At 30.7% G+C, this 18231-nt stretch overlaps 2 protein-coding genes across 2 annotated transcripts; one reads left to right on the top strand and one right to left on the bottom strand.

The window, feature by feature from the left end:
• Positions 1 to 1013: 1013 nt before the first annotated feature.
• On the top strand, positions 1014 to 1823 carry LOC114419911. Its single transcript, XM_028385722.1, has one exon. It carries the CDS (start codon positions 1062 to 1064, stop codon positions 1533 to 1535), a length of 474 nt encoding a protein of 157 aa, XP_028241523.1. The 5' UTR covers positions 1014 to 1061; the 3' UTR covers positions 1536 to 1823.
• Positions 1824 to 3097: 1274 nt separating this feature from the next.
• Positions 3098 to 8024, bottom strand: LOC114419909 (probable receptor-like protein kinase At5g18500). The gene is made up of 8 exons (XM_028385721.1): positions 7420 to 8024; positions 6136 to 6802; positions 5875 to 5979; positions 5064 to 5186; positions 4810 to 4980; positions 4291 to 4420; positions 3820 to 4032; positions 3098 to 3656 (listed from the first exon to the last, which is right to left on the bottom strand). Exons 2-8 carry the CDS (start codon positions 6780 to 6782, stop codon positions 3531 to 3533), a joined length of 1515 nt encoding a protein of 504 aa, XP_028241522.1. The 5' UTR covers positions 6783 to 6802; positions 7420 to 8024; the 3' UTR covers positions 3098 to 3530.
• Between the last annotated feature and the right edge of the window lie 10207 nt (positions 8025 to 18231).

Genomic DNA, 18231 nt, shown 5'->3' with positions numbered 1-18231 from the left:
GCATATAATTAAGAAGAATCTAAATTTGTTCGTACTGAAAAGTCCATACCAAACCCCACCACAATAAGTCAGTCATGAAAATCAGCACATAGTTTCACCTATTTCTAACAAATTCCACCAACTTATTTCAGTAGATTAACATCAACACTTGTTAATTTTATCCTTTTTATGGTAAATAAAACAAATAATTCTTAGGTGATTGCAGTACTTATAGACACTTCTAACTGATTAATAGTTTAAAGTTACGTTAAAATAAATTCAACATAAACTTTGTTGACCGCTGTAATATAAATAAACTTTGTTGACCTTTTATTATTCTTATTTTAAGAATTTAATAAATATGTATCTTCAGTAATAGTATATTTATCATCACGATTAAATAACAATGTAACATATATTATTTATTATTTTTTTAATACCTTTACTTTTGAGTGATAAGTGATTTGATTTTGATTTAATGTGTGTTTAGATGGACGTTGATAAAATTAATTTTGAATTAAATTAGTTTTCTAAAATTGATTTTAATTAAAAATAATTTTGAAGTAATATAATTTATGTTTAGATGTTTTGTTATAAAATCAAGTTAAAAATAAATTATACTATAAAATTTTGGATCCAACATAAAAGTTATTTAAAGTTGTTTTAATCCAAAATCAATTTTAAACTTATAATCAATTTTAAGTTCTTTGAAATCAAACATCTAATATATAAAATTTATTTTGGACTCTGGAATTAATTCTTAAACGGCAAACCAAGTATTTACTCTTACAAGAATTACTCAAGAAACAAATGGTTACCATAATTTAGCCAAGGCTATAATTGATCCTTAGCTTTATCTAGCCAAGCTAATCTCACCAGATCATATATTCATTCACATGTAATGTTGGTAAACAAACAAAAAACCACCAAACTACAAATGGTAGAAGCAAATGGGTGAACCACTGCATTCAAAACAGGCCAATCTGCTTAACTTTTTGTAGACCTTTATTATTATATAAATGGTAAGTTATGCCTTTGATTAACATCACATTGGTTGAACTTGAGGACTTTTAATTGTTGAGATGGCTAGTGTGGGAAAGGAGCGTGCAGGGGCAGAGATAGTGTATGGTTCTGAAGAATGTTATCGCCAATCCATAGAGCTCTTAGAAGAGTTGGGTTTTCCAAAGGGTGTTCTTCCGTTGCAAGACCTGGTGGAGTGTGGAAGGGTTAGAGAAACTGGGTTTGTGTGGATGAAGCAAAAGGCCCCTTATGAGCATTTCTTTGAGGGAACCAACACGAGGGTGAGTTATGCTGTGGAGGTCACAGGCTATGTGGAGAAGTTTAGGATGAAGAAAATGACTGGCATTAAGAGCAAACAGATGATGCTGTGGGTGCCAATAGCTGAGATGAGCATTGAAGATCCTAAGGGCCAGAAGATACTCTTTAAGACCCCTATGGGGATTGGAAAGTCCTTCCCTATCATGGCTTTCATGACCCCAGAGGAAAAGGAAAAGCACCTGCTGTTGCAGGATAAGGAGATTCAAGAAAACAATTAGCTTTCCTCGTATACCATGATGTTCATGAATTAATACATGATACTACTGAGGTCCTGATTATGAATAATGAGCAACTAAAGTATTTAAGAACGTTTTACTATAATTGTTTAATTTCTATGCATGGTGAGTATAAATAATTTTACGCTATGAACTAATTAGAGAAATCGTTGTTGGTATAAACTTTAAGATAGTTATTGAAAAAGTCAATAAACATATTATATGACAGTTTGTTATGAAATGATAGTGTAAAAACTCTTTGTACACTTGGGTACATATACTATTACTCTTACTATACGTAAATTAGTTAATTTCATGGTTATAATTCATGGTGCGTGCAATTGCACACTTTGTTCTTTTGGTTGATTTGTAGAATGCGATGTTTACTATTTTCACCGTTGTTATATTTGTTCCAGAAGAATCGAATGATACGTTACGAAATAAAAATGTTATTAAATATTAGTGTTGCATGCAGAATGGGAACAACTGAGAAGGTTGTTGTTGGGTCTTTTACGGTTGACACACAAATCAGTGGAGTTTAAGACGATATTCGCTACCAAATTATTTTCTATACATGACAAGGTATCTATCTGCTACGTCTGCATATATACACCAAGGGAAAATCCTATTAACTCAAAACAGAGGCCTGCACCTGGCCAAGTTTAGTACGTTTAAGTAAATCAAAATTTGGCAATGATGCTTATTAAATTATAGAAATTTGAAAAGTTATTAAGCCTTCTTGTTTTCTTGTTGAGAGGACTAGATGATGAAAGCTTTTCACTGTGTGCATGAATGTAATTTTAAGTGAATGATATTAGTAGGGGCAATCAGATCGTCTCTCAAAAAAAATTTGATATTGAAAATTTAAAATTAAAAACTAGTTTTGCCTTATTCACCCATGTTTTGAACTTTATATGAAATGATTTAGCTTTAAGTCTTCGGTCATCATCATCTCATGTACTGAAGGTTTAGGTGTCATCATTAATTTTAATAAGTTTCACCTCATTAAAATCTAGTTTTACCTTGTTCACCCATATTAAAATGATTTAGGTTTAAGTGTCAACATCTCATGCACTCAAGGTCTCCGTTCAATTCTCCAGTCCTATCCCATTTTTAGATTAATATTATTAAGAGTCGTATATCCTTATTATTTTTTAAAATTTAAATACTTGTTTAGGTCTTAAAAATTAACTCAATCAAAATTTATAATTGAATGACATAATTATTCTTGTTAACACTCCTAAGTCGTACACACTAACACGAGGCTGCTATAATTATTGAACTTCAGAATCAAAGCTGAAAGTATGTCTGAAAGCTTGAATAGTTATAACAAAAACCAACGAATTCTCAAGTTCTTCAATCCCAAATGCAAAAAATTTGGGTCTCAAACTTTCATTTCCCTTCTCTTCTATATTAAACTTTATGATTATATTCTTGATTCACCAAAAAAAAAAAAAATATTATTGTCAAGAAAACGAAAATAAGCATTGTATTCCTAGGGTTTTGGTGGTATTAAAAGTGGTTGTCATAACAAATAAATTAGTGGAGAGCCTACGATGCCACCATAATCATCAAGAAATTCCTTACAGCAATTATAGACAATAACCACATCTTTTCTGTCTTTCACGCTTTGGTAAAATTTTCATGTCATCTTCCACAAGAAATATCAATTCCTTCATGATCCTAATGAGTGGTGAAAGAAATAAAAAAGCAAAGGGAATGTATGAATAGCAATGAGCTGTACACACTAGTGTAGTGTAAGGATTTTTTAGTCCCATATTAATACACAATCATCTACATTCTAACACCTACATCTATGCTATAACAACAAAATAGGTATACAAAACATCCCAAAGTAACTCTTTCCTTTCCATGTCTTTGATGTCAAACGTGGCAGTTATCCAAACTCAAGCTCAAAAGAATGCAAAAATGGCCCTTCAAGAGTGTATCTTATCCTCGAATTGGTACTTTTAGCTTTGAGAATTGAGATTCATGGCTCTACTTCCTTTGGTTCCTTCTGCCATTAGACTTAGAATCTGGATTCTCAGTCTTTTCTGTGTCAGAAGTCTCCTTCTGGTCCCCCAGCTCAATATTTCCTGCCAGGCTCTTTCGGCGTCTTCGATCCTGAAATGTCACCCACTTCATTTGAGAAACATATCATGTTTCTTAAGAAAAAAGAGTTTAATGGTTGTTGCAAGGAACATGATGAAGTTAAAACAAAAAACAACTGCCACACAAAGTTGGAAAGTTCTTGTGATTTAATGTATGAGATTATGAGAACTTAAACCTCGCGCGGTATGGGATATTCCTCTGATTCAAGCATGCGGACAACTTGACTCATCTTTGGTCTTTTCTCAGAATCTGGATCAACACACCTCAAAGCAGTCAAAAGGGCACGTTTAAGGGAACTTGTTGATGGCCTGGTCTCAATGTTAGGGTCTACCACCTCTTCTGCACGCCTATTCCCAACCATCATCTTCAGCCAGTCAACCAAATTTACCTACAACAACCATCCAAAGATATTAAGGGATGTTTGATAAGTTCTAAGTATAATAAGATAGTGTTATGAGAACAAATAAAGTTACCAACTACTCCATGGAAATTTCTAATGTATATCATTCTCCACAAATCAAGTGAAGATATGTATTAGTGAAAAGTTCCTTAACTCTTATCAATTTACCCACAAATCAATTTACACAAGTACATGTACATTAGAGTATTGATTTCTTTTACTCTTTACAGGTTACCAGTGACACACCTCAGCTGCTGGCCGGTTATAATCCACTGGGTCTCTTCCAGTAATTGCTTCGAGGAGCAATACCCCAAAACTATAAACATCACTCTTCTCGTTTAGTAATCCAGAATTGGCATATTCTGGAGCCACATATCTGACAAATGCAATTGAAACAGGAAAAAGATCATAGTTAGCCAACTAGAGCAGTTAAAAAGGCCAATTCAGTTAATTTTATAGGTTTTAGACAATAGTCAGCATTAGCAGTAGAGTTTATATTCAGAATTGACAATTAATCATAAATATTAAGGCAAAATGAAATGCTTGATGTTCAGTTTGATCTGGTATGCTCAGTGTGCAATTCATGAATAGATTACCGAGAGAAGTAAACCTACGAGATTACTATACAATTACTCACTGCATTATAAAATATATAAAAAATGCATAACAGCATTAGTCATAGTGTCTTACAAAGTGAGAACTAACAAGAAAAAGTACTTTGCATCATAAAGTCCCTAATCTGTAGGAATTAGACAAACAGCTTACCCAAAAGTACCCATTACTCGAGTTGTGATATGACTTTTTCCAGCACCCAATAACTTTGCCAGCCCAAAGTCAGATATTTTGGCATTGAAGTCATCATCAATTAGAATATTGCTTGATTTAATATCTCGATGTACAACTTTTGGCTCAATTGCCTCGTGCAAGTAAGCTAGCCTGCAATAGAGTAATAATAAATCAGTAAAAGGGAACTCACAAAAGATTAAGGAAATTAAAAAAAGGGGACTAAACAAGCATACGCTTTTGCAGTTCCAAGGAGAATTTTAATCCGAGCATCCCAAGTAAGAAAACCATACTGCTGCATGGCTCCATGAAGCCATTGCTCTAAATTGCCATTGTTAACATACTCATAAACCAGCAACCTGAAATAAACAGGGAATTCACTAGGGATCAAGAATCCAAATTATACAAACAGTACCCAAAAAAGTAGTATGCAAACGCAACTATAAAATAAAACCATGAAAACTATTTACTAATGAATTCTATGCTAAAAAAATTTCTCAACATCATTTGTTGTTAATAGATTTACAAGATACCACAGAAGTTATTTTAAGATTGTAAACTATTTCAATCAAACGATACAATCAAGATGAAAGTTGTTAGAAAGTTCTTGTGGGATTTGCTAATGTACACTTCTTTTCTAGAAGAAGTATTTTAGCAATCTATACTTTGGGAGTATTTTTAAAAATCGAAATTATAACTTTCTAAAATACTACTTTTAAAAAACAAACAATTGTATGTTAGCAAATCCCTAAAATAAAACCATGGACACCACTTATTAATAAATTATGTGCTAAAAATAACTCTCAACACCATTTATTGCAGTTAATAGATTGACCAAAAGGTATTTTGTAGACTTGTAAACTATTTCAATCAAATGAACAACTGATGATGACAGCAGACACAAACAGTTAAACACACATGCGTACACAATTGGTGACAAATGACAATTCATCTTTGCCTCTCTGCTGATTCCAAAATAGGTAGAATAAAAACACAAGTGGACATCTGGATGTTTAGCCCAAATAAAATGATAAAACAACATGCTACCTGTGAGTGCCTTCAATGCAATAGCCTAGAAGTCTAACCAAATTCTTGTGCCGCACATGGCCAATAGCCTCAACTTCCACTCTAAATTCCTTTTCAGCTTGTCCTCTGCATGATGTGCATCAACAGTATTAGATAAACCAACTGGCAACTGCATGCAGACATGCTAACAAAACATGAAACAAGAGATTAAAGACCTAGTTTGAAGCTGAAATTAACAATAAACTCCATAACGTAACAAAACAATTTAATGTCAAAACTTACAGATTGTTGAGTAGCTTCTTAACAGCCACAGGACTCCCATTGATTAACTGGCCCTGATAAACAACACCATATCCACCTTCACCAATAACGTTGTCTTTCGAAAACCTGTTTGTTGCAAGTTCTAGGTCCCTTAATGTAAACCAGTGTCCCCAGCCAAGGTGAGAGAATTCAGGCAGACCACACAAGGGGGACGGTGCAGTTATAGGATGCGAAGAAGACCAGTAAGTAGAAACAGACTTAGCACCACTTTCTTCACCTGATTGAGAGCCATCATCTTTCTTAAGATGAACAAAAGAGCCTGATTGACTGCTATTTTCCCCATTATTATTTGTTTGGATCAAAACCTTTTCGGAGTCTCTGTCACTAAACCTGTCATACAGACTCACAAAAGCTCCATTCTGAGGATGATTATTGGCTGAAACTTGATCAACTCTAATTTCCTTGATCTCATCTGAAATCGATAACATATGGCTAAGGGGAAGCATGCCATTGACTCTTCTAGATTTCTTTCTTGAAGTAAGACATATTGATATCACCACGAGAATGATTATAATGAACAACCCAACTATTATCCCCATCAATTCCCATGCTTTCAACCCAAAAACAGATGTTTCCTTGGACAACCCCGAATTTAGATCCGATGCCATTTGCCACTGCCAATATATATCTGCAGAAGTTTTCAATGTTAGATATAAGAAATCACTGCAATGCACGCCACACAGCAAATCATGTTGCAAAATAATACACATTATTGGCAAATTACTGGGATGACACCAAACTCTTGCATTGGATTCCTCGCACCATAAATACAACTATTTTTCTGAAAGAGAATCTCAAATCCAATGATACAAAATTCCAGCAAGAAACTAAAGTGTTTGACATCCTTCTCATATATAAAACAAATAGAAAAGTGCATTCATTTGCTGAAAGAAACTCAGTTACCCAGTAAACGTGCAAAAAAAAAAAAACTAAATTGCATATGACAAACTCAGCATTCAAATCCCAGACAAATCAACCAAACATGAACCAGAGCCGTGAAAGAAAATTGCAACAAGTTGACTCAGAAGGTTTTGTAAAACACAAATCTTTAGAAACCAAAAGAACATAAAAGTGAATAAAATCGATTTTATGTAGCACTTGATAACCAAATTAGAGAGAAAAACAAAAACCTCATTCAATGTGTACACAGGAAAAATGAGGCCAATAAATATCAAATTAGCTAAACAAAAAGCAACCAAGCAAAAAAATCAATGACCACAAAAGCAACTCAATTGTAAACATCACCTGTGACCTTCCAGCAACTTCGCAGAGATTTAAACACTGTTCACAATCAAAATCCTTGACAGATTTTTCTGCAGCCGCTTTTCAGACCCTGAATCAACTTAAACACTAGATCTCTTATGAACTCAAAATCCTCTTGGATAAGAACACGTTGGCACATGCCCATCTAAACCCCATTGTCAAAATATGATTTTGGTTTCAGGGATTCCTTAACTGTGCCAATGGGTCTGTGTTGCCAATCTCAAAAATGGACCTTTTCAGAGCAGCACCATTCCCCCTCTTCCTCACACACACTTCACAAACAGAAAGAGAAGGTAAAGGCAAGGCTTTCACCGACCCTTGTGTGCTGTGAAGTTGTTGGAGGGAATTGGAGAACACAAGAGGCACATGAAATTGTGAGAAGAGGGAAATGGTGTGGTTGGGTTAATAACAAGGCATGGAATTATCAGTGGTAGGTGATGGCCTAGGCAAGTGACATGGACTCACATTGCCATATGGTAAAAAATAAGCATCAAATTGGAAACTTTCTTTGCTGTTTCTTCAAATTTCTTCCCTCCCCCACACCTTCTTCTTTTATCTATCTCTCTCACATTCCCTCTGTGTATGCATTTCCCTTTTTATTTCCATTTCTACTCCATTTATTTTATTTTTTATTGTTTTTATTATTCCTAAGGTTTCTTCAGACGGTGACAGATAAACAAATGCTTCAATGGTACTATTTGACATTAAATACACAAGTGTGGAAAACGAAAAACAAATAGTGAAATCCCATTTTTCAATGAATAAATGGTTAACTATATTTTAATATCTCTCTCTTTCTTTTTCTTTTCTTTTCTTTTCTTTTCTTTTCTTTCTTTTCTTCTTTTCATTTTGTAATTTGTAAGTCAAACATCAATTTTTTAATATCATTATCTTTATTATTATTACTAGTAGTACTAATACATTACACAAGTAATCAGTGTGATCTTCTTGAGTTAAATGCTAGAATGCATATTTGTAAGAAAATAAAGATAAAAAAATAGGGTGAAAAGGTCAAATGAACAGACTGCACACCCAATAAGCCCTGAGTCATTTGTAATTGCAAATTTCCATTTCCTTGAATTGCGTAAATTATTAAATTTCATTTGAAGATCTATATTTAATGAGACTTTGTCATCTCATCCAGTAGGCTGGATAGTCAAGGAAACAGACTGGACACCATACCATTTTTTTCTTATAGCCTATAATACCCCTATTCTAGAAGTCCTTATCCTATGCATCCTAGGTGGGGAGGATGTAATCTTCCCTGCTTACCACCATATGCACATTAATAAAACTTTGACACTGTATTCTCATCCTCAACCACATGTCATGTGAGTGAATTCTAGTTTCTATATTCAACTTTGCTCTTCTTCGAAAGAGTAGGGAAGTAAAGGGGGGAAATGGATAGATGAAATTGTATACACTAAATTTTTCAACAGTATTTTCTTTAAAAAATCAATGTATAGTTTATTACACCAAAATACCAAATATACTGAACTTATCTCACAAACGAGGTTTGATGAAGGAAGTACTTAATCACATACCCAATGAGGGATGAAGGTCTTGTACAGAGTACAGTATGATGTGAAAGAGATATAATAGAAAACAAAAAAATGCTGTAATGTGATGAGAAATATATGACAATTTTAACTTGTTAAGACTATACACTCCACACTGTATGGAGCAATGATTGGTTTGGAATGCCTAAGCTTGCATACATTCCATACAGATGACACACACAAGCCAGTTGCAGTGATTTGCTTTTGTGGTCCCATGTTATTTCTTTTAGGAAAATTATTCTGATTTGGAAGCAGTGTGACACAGCTATATGACTTGTTTCAAATGCCTAGGGGTGCATTGCTTCACAATTCAGTTAAATGTAATTCTTTTTTGGATTACCGATTATAAAGTTACTGCTATCATTCTATTTACATAGAATGACTTGTTATCATGCTCTATTATATAATATTTGTATAACACACCACAGTATTTAATGACTTCTTCAATTGTAAGTTGTGGTGTGTTATACAAATAATTATAAATTTAAATATAAAATAAATTGAAGAAATTATTAAATATTGTGTATCATTGATAATGAATATTATATAACAGTAAGTAAAAAAATTAAAGAGATCAGACTTTTAAAATTAAGAAAAATTGTAGAAACAAACTGCTAAAATCAAAACATGTTATTTTTATATAAAAATTTAAAAGCTAAATCACATTAAGATTTAATAAAATTACGCTAATTTAAAATTTAATGCATTAAAAATAAAAATATCTTCAATTTAATACAATGTATTATAGTTTAAAATTTAATTAAAAAATAAGAAATAAAATTTGTAAGGAATAAAATTATAAATAAATTAAATATTCAATGCAAGAAAAATTACATAACTTACGAAGGATATAAATAACTTCTAACAATTAATACTCTTATTTAAAAATCAGGACTCAGATTTATAATACAAAAAAAAAATCCAAAAAACTTTTGTGATTATTTACTTTACTTATAAGGATTACCGGACTCAAAACATCCTGTTTAAGCAAGTATTGATGTAAAATACTATTAAATAACTTAGGGTGGCATGTCTTACAATGAATATTAAATTTATATTTTATAATTAGGGATAAGATTGTTCCAATGATTGATGTACATTTTTATATAAATATTTCAAAAACATAATAATAATATTATTATTATTATTATATAACTGATTTAATTGAGTATGAATTAAATGAGTATACAATTTAATGTAATAAGTATCAGAGTAAAAAAAAATATCATAATACACTACTACCATTATTATTAGTTATAATTTGATGTTATTTTTTATTATTTAAATTAATTAAAATTTAAATATGAATAAAATTAGTACATATTGAATTTTTATTTATTTTTAAAGTAGTACATATTTATTAAGTAAACATTTGTTTAATTTTAATCAAAATTTATTTTTAAATTGATTTTTTTATTCATTATTTCTTATCATCAAAAAACGAAAAGTATTTGAAATCTAAATTATTAGAATATTATCTTACACTTTGTTTGTATATATTTAACATTAGAAAAATATTTTTTTAAAAAAATTGAGAATATTAGAAAAATATATACTTCAAATTTAAAATGTCAAATTTTAATTATTAAAAAATAAATATATTTTAGGAGAATGAAAAGTTGAAAGATTACCTTACACTTTATTTGAAAGAAAAGAAAAGAAGAACGAAACACAGGAAGGAAATTGAAAGGAATTCCAAGTGAAAAATGATTTATTTATATTGGTAAAAAATTAGATTTTTTTTCTATTGTTTAGTTATATTAAAAAGTAAAAGAAAGAAATAAGAGATAAGTAAAAAAAAGATTGTGTTACCTTTTTTTTAAAAGTCTTGTAACCTGAAAAGAAAAACTACAATAACACTTCCCCTCCACAACTCATAAAAAAAGATATTATATACTTTTCTTCATAATATTTAACAATAAACATAATTAAAACTGAAGTTAGACATCAACTTTTCCATATATTGGTACAATTTTTTAAAACTAAAAATACTTAAAATAAAATAGAAAAATCATGTTGTTAAAATGAAACATATATAAGTCGAAGCATGAGAGAATAAAAGCATGTGTAGTGATGTAAAGTTGTTGGAAATTGTGTTGTTACAACCATAGTCAAATATAACAACAAAGACACCCAGAGAAAAAAGATATCTTATTGGTAAAATAATTTTATAATTACATTGTTATCAAGATAACAATCAAACAAGATAAAGATAAAAAAAAACAAACAGCTTGTCGTGTTAAATTTTATTTCGAATCATACATAGCAAGGGGAGAAATTATCTCAGGTGGGATCTAAGAATTTGTAATAATTTTTTTTGTTTTATTTCTCATTTTTATCCTTCTCATTTCATCTGAAATAAACAAAGTGTTAGAAAAAAGATGACAAAAAAAAAATGAAACTATAAAAAAAATCACTAGTATTTACAGGAGAATCAAAATTAAAAGTTATGAAGTAAAAGAGAAAGAAATTGTTACAAGACTTGTTATTCAGTAATAATGCTAGTTATACTACTTATAAAGTTTTTTTTAAAAGGAAACCTTGCTTGTTCAAAGCAGAAAAGTATACTAATATATTGTTTTAATTGCACGATTTATTGTTTTAAAATGTAATTATTTGAATGAATATATATATATATATATATATAATTATCAATATATAAATAATTGATGAAATAAAACTAAATATTGCACAATTGAATTTGTAATGAATTTGATTTTATTCTATCAATTGATTTGAATCAAGCAATTAATATATAAAAATAATTGATGAAAAAAACAAATATTATGAAATCAAATTAAATATTGCATGATTCAATCTGTAATAAATTTGAATATATATAATAATATATAAAAAAATTTATTGAGTAGTATTGATATATATTAATCAAATTAAATACTAATAACATCGTTAATAGAATAAATAAACAATTATTATTGTAAGCTAACTGAATAATAGCATAATCAATAATTATGGTAAGTTATTTTTAAATCAGGATAATATACATATAGTTTCTATAATTATAAAAAAATATTCAATACAATTTATTAATTATATTTCTTAATATTTGAATTAATCAGTTATGTAATATTTAGATAATCAATCAATTATCCACAAACATTAAAATATTGGATTAGTATGAAAATTTAAAATGAAAATTCTCATTTGCTCACACATATAAATATTATTTAATAAAAAAATATATTGAATATATATTTTTAAATCAATCAATTGATATATTTATCATATCAATTAATTGAAGATTTAATAAAATAATAAATAAATTTTTAATTATTAAGTAATTGAATTATTTAAAAAAAAATATGATATTCTCACATGATATCATCCCATAAAATCAAACCTTTAAATGAAACGAGTGTACCTTAATCATATATATCGTTTCATTTAACTACAGTATTTGTTTTAGTCTGCATGCGAGTTTATACTACTTGTTTTTTCTTTATTTTTTTCCGTGAATCACAATATCATATTCTACTTACATGTGAATTAGTGAACGAGTTAAAATTTGCAAATTTCAATTAAATTGTTTATCCATAAAACGCGTGTGCTTTTGATCAGTTTTGACATTGTTGTTTAGCAAGAGATATGACTTGCACAACATAATTATGTGCTCCTTCCAGAACAGATGTTGCAGTCAATGTCTCTTTAGAACACTAATTATTGTGTTTTTTCTGCGATAATTTTGTTTTAAGTTTGATTTATATATACTTGATTAACAATGCGGTTGCGGTGCTTCGCTTTTGTCAATTTAAATGGGGCCCAATCAAAAGAAAAAAAAATAGCAGAAACAAATTAAAGTACTGGGTGATAAGATAAATACCCGGTTAAAAGCATGACTTTAATTTTATTCTATAAAGATAATTGAAGTGAGAGATTAGGTATACTTAAGTATTGTTATGGTCTAAAAAAAATTATTGATATGGTGTAAGCGTAACTAGGAAGAATTCCATCATGATTAAGAAAAGGTTGAAAATGTTTCTATGATAGCGCAAACAATTTTTATGCTTTTTGCTATAATAAATTCCACTAATAAATTAATATTCTGTTTAATTATCGCATAAAACGAGAATCTTATGTTACAGTATTATATACTTTAAATTCACAATACAAACAAGCTAGAAGCAAGTCTTTTTTTAGTTATTTAAGTCTTTTATTTCATTTTGCAGGGTTTATATATGTTCCTTTTTTTTTCTTTCTATATAGCAAAGGTTAGGAAAGCAAAAGCTAGATGTGAAACATTTTCAAGTTATTTATTCACATGGAAAACATTTATTCTTCGACATATTTTTTTGGAACATCTTTAGCAGTTGATAAAAAATAAAGCAAGAGTTTTCTTTGACCAGACACATTTCAAAAGCAGCTCAAACAAAAGTTGATTTAGCATATAGTTGCATAATTGTATTCCCTAATAATGATGGAACATTACTTAATTGTTTTGTGTTACTTGGATGCACGCAATATTATTGACAGCGTATACTCAGTCTTTGTTCGTATCATTGCAAATTGCAATTATACAGCCCAAAATCAAAATCATTGGCAGCAGAGGGAGGAGTTTATTTTGTAAACCCAAACTCTTGAAAATTATGTGAGTGTATATGTACGTGATCATCATTTTCATTCATTTCTTTTACTTATATCCAAACTTGGTTCTCTTTCTTAGAAAGGATAGTAAATTTTTTTATTTATTTAGGTTAAATTAGATATTTATTCTCTAATTTATTTTTTAGATAAAATTTAGTTACTTAAATTTTCAAATCTTTTCAATTTGATTCTATCCCATAAATTAAATCAATGATATTAAAAAATCACATTTATAACAATTTTAAATTATCAAAATATATACATTATCAATTTAATTTAGACGATATTAAGTGATTTTAAATCCTCAGTGAGGAAGTGGTTGTAAATCTGTTAGAGTAAAAAAAAAAAGAATCTTTGCTTTTGTCTATCTCTACTTAATTTGTAATTTTTCATAATTTTTTTTTAAAAATCAAATGTAGAAGAATTATATTTATATTGGAGATCTTCAATTCGAGAGTCTAATGGAAATTGGATTATGGGTTGCTATGGAGCTTTTGGCGTCTCCGATAATCCCAAACCGGAGCTTTTAGCTATTCTATTTGGCTTATTTTTTACGAATCAAACTCGTCCTAATACTTACAACAAAGAGAATGATTCAACAAATCAAATAAAACATGACAAAACTTATATAGTTCGGTGTTGGCACTCTCTAATATATGCCAAAAAATATATCAAAATTAAATATTTATATATAGTAATCAATCAAGTTGAAATAACATAAATTTCATTATATAGTGATTTGAACAATATTTGTTATATAAAGTATTTTTTTATTATTTGGAACTTGGAAAGACATAATAAATGTGTTTGTTTTAGCTTATTTATGTTTTGCAATACACGTTGAATGTGAATCCTTATCCCACACCGGATTTACCTTCTAACAGCGATACAGACACATTTTATGTCTATTTTAGCATTTTGGTCCATTGTTTGACCATTCACAATAAAATTACACGTAGTATAGTAGCCAAATTACATTACTACAGTACTACTAATTCCAATAACTATGTCTACTAAATATCGTTTTGGAAAAAAGTTAAAAGCTTTACTAGATATTCTCAAGAAGAAAAATAGCTTTTCTTCCCTTTTCTTTGTCTCAGTACATATTGGGTAAACGAAGCAGGGAGACATTGGTGGCAGCATATATTCTCACAGATAACGTAAACAAATGCAAAGGCTCTTCTTCTGCCGACAATGGCCAATTTGGCCACTAGATTTTTTTACAATAAAATTCAGAGTCAACCTCTCAAGACTCAAGGACATTTGCCTTCTATAGTTAGATTTTGTCAGAGACTTAGATACATTAGGAACAACTGAACTTTGTACTTTGATACACAGATAAATAAATAACGTGAAAATTATGTGCGCGATTCATTCACTTGACACACACAACTCGCATTCATTTTTACACAAGAACCAAAAAAAAAAAAAAAGAGTCAAATAACCCTTTTTGGTCATTAAGCTTATTCCCTTAAAAATTTATTCTTGGCTTGTCTTGACCCTCTTGAAAGAGAGTCCTCCGTGTCCTAAATTTATATTGCATAATCTCCTTTTGGGACCCAAAACCGTAAACTTAATTATGCTTCGTATACATTTATAGCTAACAAAGTTCCAAAACCAACATTACACATGTTTAACAAAAATAAAACAAAATGAGAAGTCTCCCACATTAGATTATACCTTGTTATTGACATTTCATTAATCAAATCTAGTCCAACAACATTCAAGTCACAGACTAAAATATTACAAAAAGAATAATCATAACTGAATTACATCGTCTATCAATATATATATATATATATATATATATATATATATATATATATATATATATATATATATATATATATATATATATATATATATCAAAACCGATATTAACGAAGTGATGTTAAAATCGGTTTTCAAAAAACCGATGTTAACGTCGCTTCGTTAACATCGATTTTCTTCAAAATCGATGTTAACATATGATCAGTTAACATCGGTTTGTTGAATAAAACCGATGTTAACGTTCACATCAATTTGTTAACATCAGTTTTTTTATTTTATTGAAAATCGATGTTGAACTTGCATTTTAAATTATATTTGATGCGACCTATTTTGCTCGCGCTCTCTTCTTTTCCGTTTACCCTCTCACGTTTTCTTCTTCTCCGTGTACCCTCTCGCGCTCTCTTCTCCATTGCACTGTTAACATTGAAGCTTGTTGTTCTCCATTGCACTGAAGACTGTGATAGGTACGTTTCGTCTACCTGTGTTGTTCTATTGAATAGCTAGGTCTGTTTCTGGAACTCGTGGTTAAGCTAAGGACCTTTTTTGGTTTCTGGTGCAAGGATTGGTGAACTCGTGGTCACCTGAGGTACATTTCACTGCTAGTATGTGGTCTTTGTGGTCACCTGAGGTACATTTCACCTAAGTTACAATCTCGCCGGCATTGTCGTTGTTGGGTTCGAGGTACATTTCACTGCCTTCATGCCTTCATTGTAACTTTGTGCTTCCGCGTACGTGGTCTTTGTGCTCTTTCTTCTTATAGATTGTTAGTTAGTTTGTTAATTAGTTATTACTACTAGGGTTTGGAATGCAGCTAGTCTTGCTTGGAAAGCTGTGTCAAAATATTGCCTTATTTTGTTGAGTTGTTGCTTGGAAGCATCTACTTTCTTCCTTCACTGTTGTTGTGTACTCCTTTCTTTCATGCTCTAGTTTTTGTTTCCATGCTTCATATCCTATAGCTTTTTGGGATAATGCCTGTTCAAGTTGTTTGGCCTTATTGTTCATAGCTTCAGCAGCTTCTATTGATGATTGCTTAGATTCCCTAACACTGTTGAGCTTCTTCAAAACGTTTGACCCTATAGTAGCCACATGCACAGGCTAGCACTGCTTTCAATTATTTTCAGCTAGCTGCCATAGACTGCTAGGCTAGTGGATGACATTACATTTAAAGGCAGCTAAGCTAAAACTGGTTTAAGTTAGTTTCTGAAATCCACTACAAGTAAGAGCAAGAGTTCCTAAATTCAGCGCTAATTGTTTGTTTTTTTATTGGCAAATGTTAGTTGTTAGTTTGTTAATTTTTGTTAATGAGAGGGATTCAGGCCCACGACTTCTCCCTCACTCCTTCTCCCTTCAACCCCCAAACCAACCTTATAATTCTGTGTAATATTATGACTATGGTTTACTCATTGGTGTGGTTTAATGGTCATTGTTGGTAAGAGTATGAGACAATATTTTCTTCAAAACCATATTTAAGCACTCATCAGAACTTTTACAAGATATAATGTTGTTTGAATTCTCCCTTATTTAAAGAAAGCTCTAGCTGGGGGTGCCATCTTACCTAGCTACAAAATGGTTTAACGCCTAGGACCTATACACAACTATACAGATCATTTCTTCTGTTGCTTCCTTTCGTCTAATCTTTCATGTTTCACCATACAAGAACAATAAATGAGAAAAACAAACTGGGTGAGGAGTGTTGCTCACTGCAAATGTCATCATCAGCAATGTCGCCAACTAGAGATACTAGAGTGCTACTGCCTTCAAATTGCACTCTTTAGTATACTTATGCTTACCTTGTCAAGTGATGGTGCAGTAATCACAACATAGGGCTCTTTAAAATCACCTCAAAAAAGAACTCTTGTATCTTCCCTTGCTCGTTCCACTGTTTCACTCATTCTTATAGTGACATATATATGTACATAAGTCTTAATTCTAAAACCTATGCTAGAGGCCAAAAGCATTGTCAGCAAATCAACTGGGAGCATGACATTCTTATGGGAGAAAACACTACAGTGAGTCGTGCATGATCAGAAAGGGAGTAGTCTTCAGGCCATCTACCTTTCTCTACTTCTGGAGGGAACAAAATTGTGTTTTTTACACTGAAACCAATTGTTTGCTCCTGTGCATCATTTGAACTATCGTCCTAATCACCATTCTTGTTGTCATCTATATCTGGAGCTGTTGAACTCCAGATTTGCTGCTGCATCCAAATTATATCAAGATCATGGATTTATCCAACAAACTAGAAAAAGAAAGGATTAAAAAAATAAATGGGAATTCTGCCACTTATTCTACAACAAAGCCTTATCTCACTTGGCGAAAAACAAAATAAGAACTCTCAATGATTCTCTATGCAAAAATGTTTTACTTCACTAAATGACATTACATATGCCCTTTACAGGTTAGTTGTTCTTGTTGGATCAGCCACTTCCTAGTGGAACAAGGCTTATTTGTTCTTGTATCAGCCACTATTGATCAAATGACATGCTAGCAATAGTTTCTACGAATTACACATGACAAAACTCTTTGATTTTGATATGTTTATGTCTGATGACTCATAAACTAAAATATTGATAGGCAAATTCCTTATAGCATTGCTATTGTAACAGCTGTAACTTTCCGTAACTTTTAATAAGTAAATAAGAAATTAATAAATAAGTAAAAAAAAATTATTAGGTCATAAATTCCTACTATATAAGCCAAATGTTAACCTAGAGCAACTTTTTAGAAAACACATTATGTTCCTTTCTTCTTTTCTGACGCATAAGAACCCTAACAGAGCAACTAGAGGAGGAGCTCTAGAGAGTACCAGAGACGCCACAATTGCTAACAGAGAACATTTAAGCGACTACATCGAGGTAAGGGA

This window comes from Glycine soja, chromosome 7 (assembly GCF_004193775.1).
Source record: "Glycine soja cultivar W05 chromosome 7, ASM419377v2, whole genome shotgun sequence".
NCBI classification, from domain to species: Eukaryota; Viridiplantae; Streptophyta; class Magnoliopsida; order Fabales; family Fabaceae; genus Glycine; species Glycine soja.
Note: the sequence above shows the minus strand (reverse complement) of the source record. Positions and strands in the feature narration are given on the sequence as shown.

Excerpts from the sequence above, each read along its gene's own strand:
- LOC114419911 (XM_028385722.1), top strand. The coding sequence starts at position 1,062 with ATGGCTAGTGTGGGAAAGGAGCGTGCAGGGGCAGAGATAGTGTATGGT.
- LOC114419909 (XM_028385721.1), bottom strand. The coding sequence starts at position 6,782 with ATGGCATCGGATCTAAATTCGGGGTTGTCCAAGGAAACATCTGTTTTT. Across the intron at positions 4,421-4,809 it reads CGAGTAATGGGTACTTTTGG|ATATGTGGCTCCAGAATATG; the intron begins GTAAGCTGTTTG and ends TGCATTTGTCAG. Across the intron at positions 4,033-4,290 it reads ATAACCGGCCAGCAGCTGAG|GTAAATTTGGTTGACTGGCT; the intron begins GTGTGTCACTGG and ends TGGTTGTTGTAG.